Below are 13,551 nucleotides of genomic sequence, written 5' to 3' on the forward strand. Positions count from 1 at the left end.
GGATCGAGGCACCCACTGTTCCCTCAGATGCCATTGATGCTGCCGCATCCTCCATCAAAAGCATCGAGGCCTCCATCGATGCCTGTATGTCCTGGAGTATCCAGCCTTTTCTCTCCCTCCGCGTTCTGCGCCAGGGACCCCGTATGGTCCATGGGAGGATGTTGGCACCGACACTTCTACAGAGGACATACTCTCAGAGCCATCTCCTCCAGAAGAAAGGAGATGGTCCCCTACAGAAGACCTCTCCTTTGCTAATTTTATGAAGGAAATGTCCGAGACCATCCCTTTTGGCCTAGTCACTGAAGAGGACACACATCACAAGACATTGGAAGTCCTTCAATTTATAAATGCCCCCAAAGAAATTATGGCCATTCTCGTCCACGAAGTGCTCTTGGATCTGCAACATCGCCTATAGGAGCATCCTTGCTCTGTCCAACCAGTTAATAGAAAGACAGATGCAACTTATGCAGCAAACTCCAGGGTTTCAGAAACCACAACTACCCCACCAATCAGTGGTAGTGGAATCTGTGCAGAAGAAGGCCAAAAGACTGTGCCCCCATTCTATAGCTCCCCCGGGAAAGGACCAAAAATTCTTGGATGGTTTGGGTCGAAAGGTGTTTCAGGGCTCTGCTAGTTTCACGCATAGCTGCCTATCAGTTATACATGACACAATACCAGAGGAACCTGTGGAAACAGGTCCAAGGAATAGCAGACTCTATCCCTCAATAGTAACAAGAACACCTCACTGCCATTCTCCACAAAGGCCTCTAGGCAGGAAAACATGAAGTTAGAGCTGCATATGATTTCTTTGAGACGGCGTCTCGCTTATCAGCAACAGGAATCAGTGCCAGAAGATGGGCCTGGCTTAAGGCATCTGACTTGCGAACAGATGTCCCGGACAAGCTCGCTGATCTCCCGTGTACTGGAGATAATCTCTTTGGCAACAAGATATGACGCAGTGGCTCAACTAAAAGATCATCATGAGACCCTGCATCAACTCTCCACAGTGACTGCCGAAACTCCCTCTTCTGCTCAAAAAACCACAAGAAGGGACCCAAGAAGACACTTATCGCTCACACAAGTACTACCCACCTCCATCTCGCGTGAGACCAGCCAAACCACCTCAGAGCACATCCACAGCAGGCCAAGACATCCAGATCTCAACCAGCCCCGCAAACGGGCCCAGCCTCTGGATTTTGAAATCTGTCCAGAGAACATCAGCCACTCTACCAATCCAAAACCAGAATTGCCTGTAGGAGGGTGGCTACACCACTTTATCACCAACTGGTGCCGCATTACAACCGACCAATGGGAAATATCCATCATAACCCATGGATACCATCTAAATTTCCTCATGGTACCCCCGGATTCACCGCCCAATCCACTGTGGATCAAAAGAGATCACACAAACCTTCTAGAATCAGAACTGTCCACCCTCCTGAGTGGTAGGGCTGTGGAGACCGTTCTCCTGGCACAGCAGGGCAGAGGGTTCTACTCCCGCTATTTTCTAATTCCAAAGAAATCAGGCGGCCTCCAACTCATCCTAGACCTCCGCAATCTCAACAAATTTCTACAAAAAGACAAATTCAGGATGGTGCCCCTAGGCACCATGCTTCCCCTTCTATAACAGAGACTGGCTCTGTTCTCTGGATATTCAAGACGCTTATGTGCACATTCCCATATCCCCACATCACCGCAAATATCTGCTCTTTATAGTGGGACATCATCCTTTTCAGTACCGGGTTCTGCCTTTCGGACTTGCCTCGGCACCCCATGTATTTACAAAATGCCTAGCAGTGGCTGCTGCCCATCTACGGAAAAACAGCATACACGTGTTTCTTTACCTGGAAGACTGGTTAATCAAGAGCCAATCCAAGCAAGGAGCTCTCAACTACAGCTCACTATCAAGCTGCTGCACTCATTGGAGTTTCTCATCAATTACCAGAAATCCCACCTGATTCTATCTCGCCTCCTTACCTTCATCGGAGCAGATTTGGACCCCCTTAACTTAACAACCATTACCCCCCCTTCCCCCCCACATCACTGTACCCACCCTCCTCCTCCTCCTCCCACCCCAACACCCCCATCCTCCCTCTCCCCTCCAATACCATATACCTGACACCTTTGTGAATAGTTAAAGACCTGACACCTTGTGAATAGCTGTAAATCTAAATAATGTTTACCTATGTTTATCTACTCTAAATTATTGTAAAGCCTGTTGCTACATTACCTATGTTTATCTACTCTAAATTATTGTAAAGCCCGTTGTTACGTTACACTGTGAACCGGGGTGATGTTTTTAACGTGCCCCGGTATATAAAAAACTCTTAAATAAATAAATCAGTCGCAAAGGCCTTCCTGCCTAACGACCGCATAGACATACTCTCCAAACTAGCTGCATCTCTGCGCACAAAGGAAACAGCTTCAGCCCCTTACATTGCTGGGTCACATGGCTTCCACAGTGAACGTCACACCTATAGTCAGGCTGGCCATGAGAATAACTCAATGGACTTTGAGTGGCTTGGAGCCACTGAGATTTCAATCTTTCATCCCAGATCAATGTAACTGACCAGCTGCGTCTATCACTTCTCTGGTGGACAAACAAAGCCAACTTGCTGACAGATCTAGACTTCCAGCAACCAGTTCCACAAGTAACCCTAACCACAGACGCATCCAACTTGGGCTGGGGAGCTCATGTGAACAATCTTCAAACTCAAGGTACTTGGACACAGCTCGAAGCATGGTATCAAATCAACTTCCTAGAGCTTCAAGCTATAAGTTATGCTCTATATGTGTTCAAGGATTGCCTTTCACACAACTGTTCTCATACAGACAACACGGTTGCAATGTGGTACTTGAACAAGCAGGTAGCTACAGGCTCTTATCTCCTCTGCCAAGAAGCTACACAGATCTGGTCCCTTGCACACTCCATGCATCTCCAGGCCACTTATCTGGCAGGCTTACAGAACGTAGTAGCAGATCGCCTCAGTCGACAGTTCCATCTCACCGAGTGGTCTCTGGATCCTGTGGTAACGAGAATAATCTTCCAGCATTGGGGTCAACCAACAATCAACCTCTTTGCATCAAGCCTGAATCTCAAAGTGGACAGGTTCTGCTCCCTGCACAGGCAGCAAAACACGTTCGCTATGGACTCCTTCGCTCACCCCTGGAACATAGGCCTCCTATACGCATATTCCCCAATACTGCTGATAGCCAAAACTTTCGTGAAACTACAACAGGACAAAGGGTCAAGAATACTCATAGCCCCGTATTGGCCTCGACAAGTATGGTTTCCCATGCTTCTCGACCTCTCTATCCGAAAAATAATTCGCCTGGGCACAGTGCCCAATCTCATAACTCAGAACCACGGCATGTTACACCACCCGAACCTTCAGACCCTGTGCCTTACAGCCTAGATGTTGAAAGCCTGATCCTACAACCGCTCAATCTTTCAACTAAGGTTTCTCAAGTGCTTGTAGCTTCACGAAATCCTTCCACACAAAAATTCTATCTTTCTAATGTGGAAAAGATTTACCACGTGGTGCACACAAACAGGTATTGACCCCTTTTCCTGCCCCACTCCATCTCTATTAGACTATCTCTAGCATCTTTCAGACTCTGGTCTCCAGACTTCCTCTGTGAGGGTACACTTGGGTGCCATCTCAGTGAACCACAAGGGAGTAGGGGGTGCCCCTGATAACAGCACAACCCCTTATAAGTCTGTTTGAGGGGCCTTTTACAACTTAAGCCCCCTCTACGCCACCAGTTACCGAATGGGACCTAAACGTAGTACTTACAAGGCTCATGCGTTTCCCATTTGAGCCATTGCACTCCTGTGATGATAAATTCCTTACATGGAAAGTTCTTTACCTAGTAGCCATTACATCTGCCCGAAGGGTTAGTGAGTTACAAGCACTTGTCCACATTCTCACACTATACAAGGTTCCTCCATGACAGTGGTCCTCCGTACTCGCCCTAAATTCCTTCCCAAGGTGGTTACAGACTTTCACCCGAATCAGTCTATAGCCTTATCCACCTTTTTCCCAAGGCCTCACTGTCACCAGGGCGAGAGTTTTACACACCTTGGACTGTAAACATGCACTTGCATTTTACCTATACTGCACTGCAGTCCATAGGAAATCCACTCAACTCTGTTTCTTTCGATAAAAACAAACCGGGAGTTGCAGTGGGCAAACAAACTCTCCAACTGGCTAGCAGACTGTATCGAATTCTGCTATGAAAAAGCGGGCCTTCCTCTCCAGGGACGAGTGAAGGCACACTCAGTAAGAGCCATGGCAACCTCAGCACACTATCGTTCAGTACCAATTGCTGAGATCTAAAAGGCTGCAACATTTCTCTTCACACATTTGCAGCACATTACTGCCTGGACAAGGAAGGATGTCAAGATTCTGCATTTGGCCAATCCGTCTTGAAGAACTTATTTCCAGTATAATCTCAACTCCTTCCACATCCATCTGCTGTGATTTTCATTCTGCCTCATTTTTCCCAACAGTACACCAGTTGTTGTGCCTGTTGCACAAGTTGTATGCTGTTGGTCCAAATAAGTGATCAGCCTGTAGCTTGCTAATCACCCACATGTGAGGACCACCATCCTGCTTGTCCTGGGAGAAAGATGCTTACCTGTAACAGGTGTTCTCCAGGGACAGCAGAATGTAGTCCTCACGAAATCCACCCAGCATCCCGCGGAGTTGGATCTGAATACATTTTATTTTATTTTATTTTTCACTCGCACCTTTTGCTACAAACGAGACTGAAGGGAGACCCCTGTGGCTACAGGGATTATGGAATGCTGGGCATGCTCAGTGTGCCAGTCAAAAGTTCTAGAAACTTTGACAGAAAAGTTTTCTGTGATAGGGCTCCTTCTGCTGAAGTCACCCACATGTGAGGATTATATCCTGCTGTCCTGGGAGAACACCTGTTACAGGTAAGCAACTGTGTTAAAGGCTTGGAGGTGCAGCAAGTGGTTTTGTCTTTTGGTGGGTTTTTTCTCTACAGCCTTCATTAAAAAAAAAAAAAAAGTGAACTGGAGAACTGCTCCCTGCTTATAGTGTGCTTGGGCTTTGGGTTGAGGAGGTAAGCGGCAGGTTCCTATCCCCAAGGGATATCTAAGAAGAGTAAGAGGTGTTCGATGTGTCGGAGCTGGTGGAGTTGGCCACAGTAAGCACTGGATGTGCTACATGTGCAGGTGATCAGGAGGCTGGAGCCTTTGAGGGGGAGTGATTTACAGGAGGGGTTTCCCAATGCTTCTGCAGCTGATCTCTGGTGGGGGGAGTCTTTGGAGGAAGTCGTAGCAGTGCTAAGCATGCCAACTGGAAATTCCATCATTCTTCATACAGTCAGAGACCAGTCCAAATGAATGGGTTATGGATACAGAATAACAGGCTCACTGATATAACCCCTTAAAGGCACCTGTGCTGACCTCAGCTTGCCAGTATTCTGTTTCCAGCAGATGGTAGGAAAGCATCCCATGGCATGGACTGAAGCTGGTTCTCTTAGGCTAGCAAAAGTATGGTTGGTAGCAGACTGCTCCAGAGGTGAAAGATGAATTCTCCCTTCCTCAATTGAGCATAGTCTGGGGGATCCACATTGCAGGAGTGGAGAATGTTGAGGCAGACTTTCTCAGCAGGAATGTTCTCAATCTCAGACTGTGTTTGGGAAGTTAGTGAACCGGTGAGGTTCCCCACTATCTGGCAACTGGCAGGAATGCAAAAGTCCATTTTTCAGCAGAAGGCAGAGTTTTCTGGCCTTGATACAGCAATAGCTGTTGACGGAAATGTTGTACATCTTCCTTTCAAGTACCTTGATAAGGAGAGTAATCCAGAGAATTTGCTGTCATCTGGGTCTCGTCATCCTGGTGGCTCTCAACTGGCTGAGGTGTCCTTGATATTCAGATCTCATCAGGATGCTGGATATAAGTCATTTTCATTTCCTCTGGACAAAGACCATCTCTGTCCTCTTCACGAGGATCCGGGTCAGTTTCGTCTTATGGCTTTGGCTCTTGAGAGGGCACATTTGATTCAAAAGGTTAGTCAGGAGGTGGTGAACACACTTTTGAAGGCTAGAAAATTCTCTACTTCCTTGGCTTATGTGAGGACTTGGAGAACTTTTAAACAGTGGTGTGCCAGGAGGCAGGTAGTCCCCAGATCTGCCTCAGTATCCTCTATTTTCTTGCAGGATAGTCTGGCCAAAGGATTGGCTCTTAACTCTTTGAAGGTACAGATTGCAGCTATAGCCTGTTTTAGGGAATGGGTGTCTGGAAAGTTCTTGTCCTCTCATCCAGATGTTTCTAGTTTCCTCAGATGGATGAAACGCATCAGGCTGCAGATGAGGGATTCCATTCCATCATGTGATCTGAATATTGTTTTGTCCTTTGTTGGACCATAGTTTGAACCACTCAGATCGATTCTGCCTAAGCTTCTTACCTTGAAGGTGTTTTTTCTTTGGCAACTTTTTTCCATCAGACAGCGAGTTGCTAGCCCTTTCTTGTAGAGAGCCATGTCTGGTAATTTCAAAGGTTCTTGTACATACTCATTTCAGTCCAGACCAGTGGGTTATGCACTCCCACCAACAGATGGAGGCAGAGAACAAAACTTTGAGGCACTGCTATATACCAAGTGTGCCACATGCAGCTCCTCAGTATTTCTCTGTCTCCAGCAGATGGTGCATACCTGAAGCTCTGAGCTGAGTTTAGATGTCTTGCTTCTCAGGGTGCCAGGTGCAGTTTTCTGGACCATCCCTCGAGTAGAGCTGGGCGAATGGGGGGTTGGATACCCTCAGCAGTGCTAGCCTGTATGTTCCGGGACTCCTGATAGCCAGGGAACTGGCTCCCTCTCCGTGTCCGTGGGTTCAGGGAAATATCCCTGTTGGAGAAAGTTCTTTTTTTTTCCTGCTTCCATTAAGTTTTTTGTTGGGGAGGGGGGGGAGGGGAGAATGTGCCTTGTTCTTCTATCCCCGCGGCTCCCCGGGTGAATCAGTCTGCTCAGTGGGGCTGGGCCAGACAGGCCCCAATTTCAATTTCTTGAACAGGGGAGAGCTTGCAGCCTTTAGTGGAGCCTTCCCCAGGTGGTGAAGGGCCTCCTAGGAAGTGTCTGTGGCAGTCCTGGATCTATTTTTGGTGCGGCGGCCATTTTGTTCTTTTTCAGCTTCCAAGAGGTGCCCTGAAGATGCTGGGACTGATTTTTGACAGCGATTTTTTGGGGGCAACATCAGTCCTCGAAGGCAGCTCTTGATTTCTCCCGGGGAGAGTGCCCGTGAATTGCCTTCCTTTAGAAGGTCTGCCTCTGGAGAACTAAGTTATTTGGATGTCTGTTTTGTCAGATATCTTAAGGTGATCAATTCTTTCAGGAGGTCAGATCTGATTCTCTTCAGGTCCAAAGAACCAGCAAAGTCAGCATTGACCAGATGGATCAAGGAGGCGATTGTCTTAGCTTATCTTTTGAAAGGACTTGTAATCCGCTTTGATGTACATTTTGAAGTGCCGAAAAGCAGAATACAAAAATCTAAATAAATTAAATCCTGGAGAGGCTTAAGGTGCATTCACCTAGAGCACAAGTGGTGCTGTAGACGGATCTTCACTTGATCTCCCCGCAGGACATTTGTAAGGCAGTGACCTGGTCTTCCTTATAGTTTTTCCAAACTTTATAGATTCCTTTTCAGGCATCATTAAGACAGGCTTGGCAGGCTCCCTCCCAATGTGTAAGGTAGGCTTGGATACATCCCACTGATCTGGTGGGATAAGGAAGAAAAATTTTGTTCTTACCTGCAAACTTTCTTTCCTTGAGTCCTACCAGTCCAGTGCAGAACACCACCTAATTTTGCCTTAGCCTGTAGCCTGCCTTGTGGAGTGAGGCTTGTTCTTACATATTCTTCATTCTTATGTGGTCAAATTCATACATTAAACATATCTGGCCTCGGCATCCAGTTTTGGGTTTGACCTTCCTGCTTGTTAGGGGGAAGCTCATATGTTGTCTACTTTGTAGAAATACTGAGTTGGCACACTTCCCTAAGAAGGATGACATCAAAACCATTTATAGTTTTCTGCCTTGATCTGCTGGTAGGGAAGCAAAAATCACTGGTCTGAAAGGACTCGAGGAAATAGCAAGTAAGAACTACATCTTTCCTTATAGGAGGTTGGTGGTACTTTGATAGCTTTTAAAAATGCTTTTTTTCTGTTTTTATTCAAGCAATAGCAGAGCCATCCTAGTGTACCTCCACCTTTGACATGCTATCCAGAAGAAGGTGAAAGGTAGTTCATGGGCTTTTTTTTTATCTAGCAAATTTTGTTTTTGTGACAATGAGCAACTACCTTCTGGAAATGGATGGGAGTCTACCAACACAGTCCACCAAATGGTTAATACACTTGCTATTGATTTGGAACAGAGCAAAATCTATTATCAATCCATAGAACAATCCAGATTCCCTGAAAATTGAACATTGTGGTCACATTCTCCTGGGTAGGATTGGGGTTTGTACATTTATTTTTTTTTTTTGTAAGGTTGTGATGCCTGTCATTGCACCAAGATAAAATTTATGCTGTTTATAGATGTGCATCTGCTTTTGGTCCAGATCATTCTCCCTCCCCCCCCCCCCCCTCCCCCTCTCCCAAACACACACACAACAACCCCCTTATTGATGTGATAGATGGATTGAGTATTTCTTGACTCTTGCTGTCTCATCTGTGAAAAGAACCTGGGTCCCAAAAACTCCTCTTTGGATAATTTAGATCTTGGTCCGAAAGAAGGCATTACAACCTGCAAAAAAAAAAAATCCAACCAACAACCTTATCTCCATCTCACTGTCATGTGATTTGTTTTGAAGGTATTGGAGCGTTTGCTATCTTTGCCAGTGGAATACTGGAGCCAATTTATGATGGTGGAGCAGGAGAATATGGACCCCTCTCACATCATTGAGAATGCCTACAATACCCCACGAACTCCTGATGTAAGAGGTAAGGAAAGCCCTACTATTCAGCATGGCTTGAAATTCCTTCCTGACCAAGCCAGCTATTGTTATTTGATACTTGTTAAGCCCTTCAGTGAGAAACAGTTAAGACATCTCATTTTGCAGGTTTCTGGTTGTTGATATGTAGTTTGGTATAGATCTAAGAATTGTCCTCTGTTCTAACTGCATGCACATTATGGCAGCCAAAATAGTTCTGCAATTCACATAGTTTAGCTCATCAGGACTTGATTACTGATGTCACCTGTGCTCTTAGCTTTAAATATGAGGTTGATATTCAAATGGGCTTGGTTAAGTGTGTGCCCTAGCTGCTAGCTGGACAATCCCTCAGTTTGTTTTAAATTTTGCCCTGCTGAAAGGCTAAATTTTTAACCAACAAAGAGAATGATATATCACAAATGAATCACACTATTCAATTGTATTATACAAAACCTTTAAATAAGGTGCAATATACTCAAAATCTTCACAAACACATTTATAAATGTTGTCAAAGAATACAATCTTTTGCTCCCTAATCTAAACCAACATCCATATATATTAATCTTTAAAACTGCATGGGGACCCTTGCTGAAAAATAAATAATAAAAACCCAAACACACACACACACTCATAGTGCCATGGATCCACATTTAAAAACAAACAAAAACTTTACCATCTCAACAGAGCATTTACATCAACAATCACATTCAACAGACACTAATACATAATCATTAACAATATTCCAAAACTTTTTGCGCAATAAATGCTTTTACAAATTGATATCCTCCATTAAAGCTTCAAATCTTCAATGTGAATGTTGTAATAGTTGCAAAGATGCTTGAACAATTATCTCATGAAAGCAATAAAATATATTATAAATCACAGCCCTGCAGGAGCATCAAATATCATAAGCAGCCTGTAGTATTGTCACATTAACATCAGTCACAACAGTTCTTTACACAAAATTAAATGTCAATGTTAACCCCACAACATACAGGGCAATGTGTACACAGTAGCCTAGATGGGATACATTCTCAGCATGCTGCAAACATATGTATATTTTTTTTTTTAACAAGTTAAGTCATTAACCGGCTAAAACTTAGCTGATGAAAACAGGCAGGGTGAGGGCATTCTGGGGGTTTGGTTTAAATTTACCCAGTTAGCACTGTGTTCAGCGCTAGCCAAGTAGTTTTTTCTCCTAAGACAAGCAGGATGTGGGCAACGTCAGTTGGAACCCGGCACAGAAAATGTTTGTCAAAGTTTCTAGAAACTTTGACGCAAACTGAACATGCTCAGCCTGCCACTATCCGCACATCCATGCAGTGTCCCTCATCAGTCTTTTTTTTTTTTTTTTTTTCCCGCAAAGTGTTTGCCTTGTGATTGGTGGAGCTCTCCTCTTTTTTGAAGGTTTTTTTTTTCGAGACACTTCGCTGGGGCCGTCATCTTCCGGTCGGTATCCCAGTGAGCAGTGGCGATAGGTTACATTTTTTTTTCCCCTTGTTTGTGGTCGATTTCCAGTGTCTCGGTGGCTGCTGGCCATTGACTGCTTGCCTGCTATTTTTCATGGCATCTGGTTTCCGCCAATGCCCCCCAGTGCCTGCGGACCATGTCCATTACTGATCCGTATGAGGTCTGTATCCTTTGCCTGGGGGCGTAGCATTTCATCCGGGGGTGTCTCTTTTTGTGATCAGTTGACCCCCAAAGGCAGTTGCGCCCATCTGGACAGGATGGAGAAGCTTTTTGGCACCAAAAAATCTGATCCATTGACTCTGGCATTGGGAGCGTCAACACCTGGAGGCAGCAGAGAACCGTTTGCACTGTCCATGTCCACCCTCCATTGCGACCCTCTAGAGAGAGAGGGGATAGGCTGTTGCAATCGGACATCTAGCTCCTCTCCATCCTCAGCACTGGGGAAAGGCCGAGCCGAGCACCAAGGGGAAGTCCCGCAAGCATTGAAACCAGTCGCCATCTGTACACAGCACTGGGCTCCGATGGTCACTGTACTACCACCAAAGCAACTCTGTGGGGGGAGGCATTGCCCTCCATCAGACCTGAAAGTCCTAGGCATTCTCCACCAGTAATGGTGCTGGGCACTGATCCTCCTCGAAAGGCTGAGGGGGGCTCTGGTGACACCTCCTCCTCAATCCATCCTGACCTCAACGGATTTCCAGGAGGAGCTGGATTGTAGGGTGCAGTCAGCAATGTTATGAACCCTGTGGGGTATTGAGTTGCCCCCGGCACCAGCCTCCATACTGGTGCTGGAACCAGCACCTTCTCTGGCACCCCTGCTTGGGCGTACTACAGACACAACTGGTTCCCGGGGGACCATCTGTTCCCCCAATGGCCACCGATGTCCCCTTCCGGAGAGATTCCCATCGTGGGGTCCTCAGAGGAGGAGGAGGAGGAAGAAGAGCCGATGCGGCCGCCGGCACTGTCGGGGTAGTTGATTCGTGCCAGACATTTCTCTGTCTGGTTCCCAGGCCTTCGGGGCCCTCTTTGCAGTCTGTTCTCTCTGTGCTGTTGATGCCCTTGGTGCCCAAATCAAGTGGCGTGGGCAGAGACCCTCCACAGTGGGCCCCCAAGGGGCCTTAGTGAGGAGGAAGTCCCATATGATCCAGGGGGATGAGACCCCTTGACTCATTCTCATGTGACTCAGGGGACCTGTCTCCCCCAGATGAGAGGCGCAGGTCTCCCCACCCCCCCCCCCCTCCGAAGACCTTTCCTTTGCAGGCTTTGTCGGGCTATAGCAGAGGCTTCTCATTTCAGCTCCTCACTGAGCGCTCTGCATAAAATGCTGGAAGTCCTCCAGTTTGTGGATGCCCCAAAGGTAGTAGTGGTGGCGGTTCCTGTACATATCCAGATCAGTCCAGACCAGTGGGTTCTCCCACCAGCAGATGGAGGCAGAGAACAAAACTTTGAGGCACTGCTATATACCAATACCAAGTGTGCCACCTGGAGCTCATCAGTATTTCTGTCTCCAGCAGTTGGTGCATACCTGCAGCTCTGAGCTGAGTTTGGATTTCTTGCTCCTCGGGGTGCCAGGTTCAGTTTTCTGGGCCATCCCTCGAGTAGAGCCGGGCGAACGGGGGGGGTTGGATACCCCCGGCAGTGTGTTCGGGGTTTCTGATAGCCAGGGGATTGGCTCCCTCTCCATGACCATGGGTTCAAGGAAGTATCCCCGTTGGGGAAAGTTCTTTTTTCTGCTTCCATTAAGTTTTGTTGGGGGAAAAAAAGTTCCTTTTTCTTCTGTCCCGCAGTTCCCTGCTGGGTGAATTGGTCTGCTCAGCGGGGCTGGGCCAGACAGGCCATGATTTCGATTTCCTGAAGAGGGGAGAGCTTTGTAGCCTTTAGTGGAGCCTTCCCTAGGTGGTGAAGGGCCTCCTAGTAAGTGTCTCCGTGGCTGTTCAGAGTCTATTTTTTGGCATGGTGGCCATTTTGGTTTTTCTTTTTCAGTTTCCACGAGGCTCCCCAACAGTACTGGGGCTGATTTTTGCCAGTGATTTTTTGGGGAAACAGTCCTCTAAGGCAGCAATTGATTCCTCCCGGGGGGGGGGAGTGCCCTTGGGCCCCTTTTGGAGTGGTGCAATGGCAGAGAAGCCACTGGTGGAACCCTGCAAGGCTTGTGGGGTATGGTCTGCCTATTTGAACACCTTCTCACTTTGCACTATTTGTGCTGTGGGAGGGGTTCTAAGCCTCGGAAGCCCGCAGGCAGTTTGGGCATCGGAACTGGGTCCAAAGGTAGAGCTTTGGCGTCTGCTGCTCCCCCTGTGGGAAAAGATTCCCAGGATGATCCTCCGCTGTCTCCCATGGCGTGGGAACAGAGGCCAGAGGACTTGAGGGGTTGTCGAGTCGGATTCCAGCGGTGATGAAGATTTCCCAGGTGGTTTTTCGCCAGAATTTGTGCTCCTAATGCATAAGGCATTCCTGGCAAGGAAGTCTGTGAAGCACAAATCCCTGGAGGGAGTGTGAGGGCCCCGAAGTGTCCCCATCTATGAGCGGACAATTGTACTTCCTGCACTGCCTTGGCGCAGGAAGATTTGGATGACTTAGACGACCTGCTGGGGGAAGATGTCCCCCCTCCTCCTCCCCCTGGACTTTAATGTGGGCAATGGTGACCAGTGTCTGGTGGACCCTGGCCCGGAAGGTGACGATCCAGGCGTGGTCCGGTTGTTCAAGAAGGAGGAGCTGCGGCCCCTTATTCCCAGGTGCTGGAGGAACCAGGGGCGAAACTCTCTGGAAGAGTCCGACAGTGACGGCGTGAACCCGGTCCTGGATGGCCTCCGGGGCACACCTAGCACCTTTCCCATCCCGAAGAAGATTCAGCTCCTCATCAGTCGTGAGTGGGAGACCCACTTAAGGCCTGCGTCCAGCAGGCCTTAAGGTCAGCCAGGCAATGCAAAAGTTATATCAGCTACTTGATCATTTGGAACGCCTTAAGGTGGACGTGGCGGTATTGGCAGTCGCTAGGAAAACTACCATCCCAGTGGCAGGGGCTGCGGTGCTTCGAGATGTGCAAGGACCGCAAGCTGGAATTGCTGACGTCCACGGTTCCCGTTGCAGTCTCTGTCGATGCTGCCAAGGCCTCCGTCTATG

The 13,551-nt window shown here is 47.5% G+C and overlaps 1 protein-coding gene across 1 annotated transcript in view; it reads left to right on the forward strand.

The window, feature by feature from the left end:
- RACGAP1 (Rac GTPase activating protein 1) overlaps positions 1–13,551 on the forward strand; it is a 186,662-nt gene that overhangs the window by 160,951 nt on the left and 12,160 nt on the right. Inside the window, exon 16 of the mRNA XM_029595020.1 lies at positions 8,839–8,968. Within this exon, the coding sequence (XP_029450880.1) occupies positions 8,839–8,968 (130 nt within the window). The remainder of the gene's footprint in view (positions 1–8,838; positions 8,969–13,551) is intronic.

Source organism: Rhinatrema bivittatum, chromosome 3, assembly GCF_901001135.1.
Source record: "Rhinatrema bivittatum chromosome 3, aRhiBiv1.1, whole genome shotgun sequence".
NCBI lineage: Eukaryota > Metazoa > Chordata > Amphibia > Gymnophiona > Rhinatrematidae > Rhinatrema > Rhinatrema bivittatum.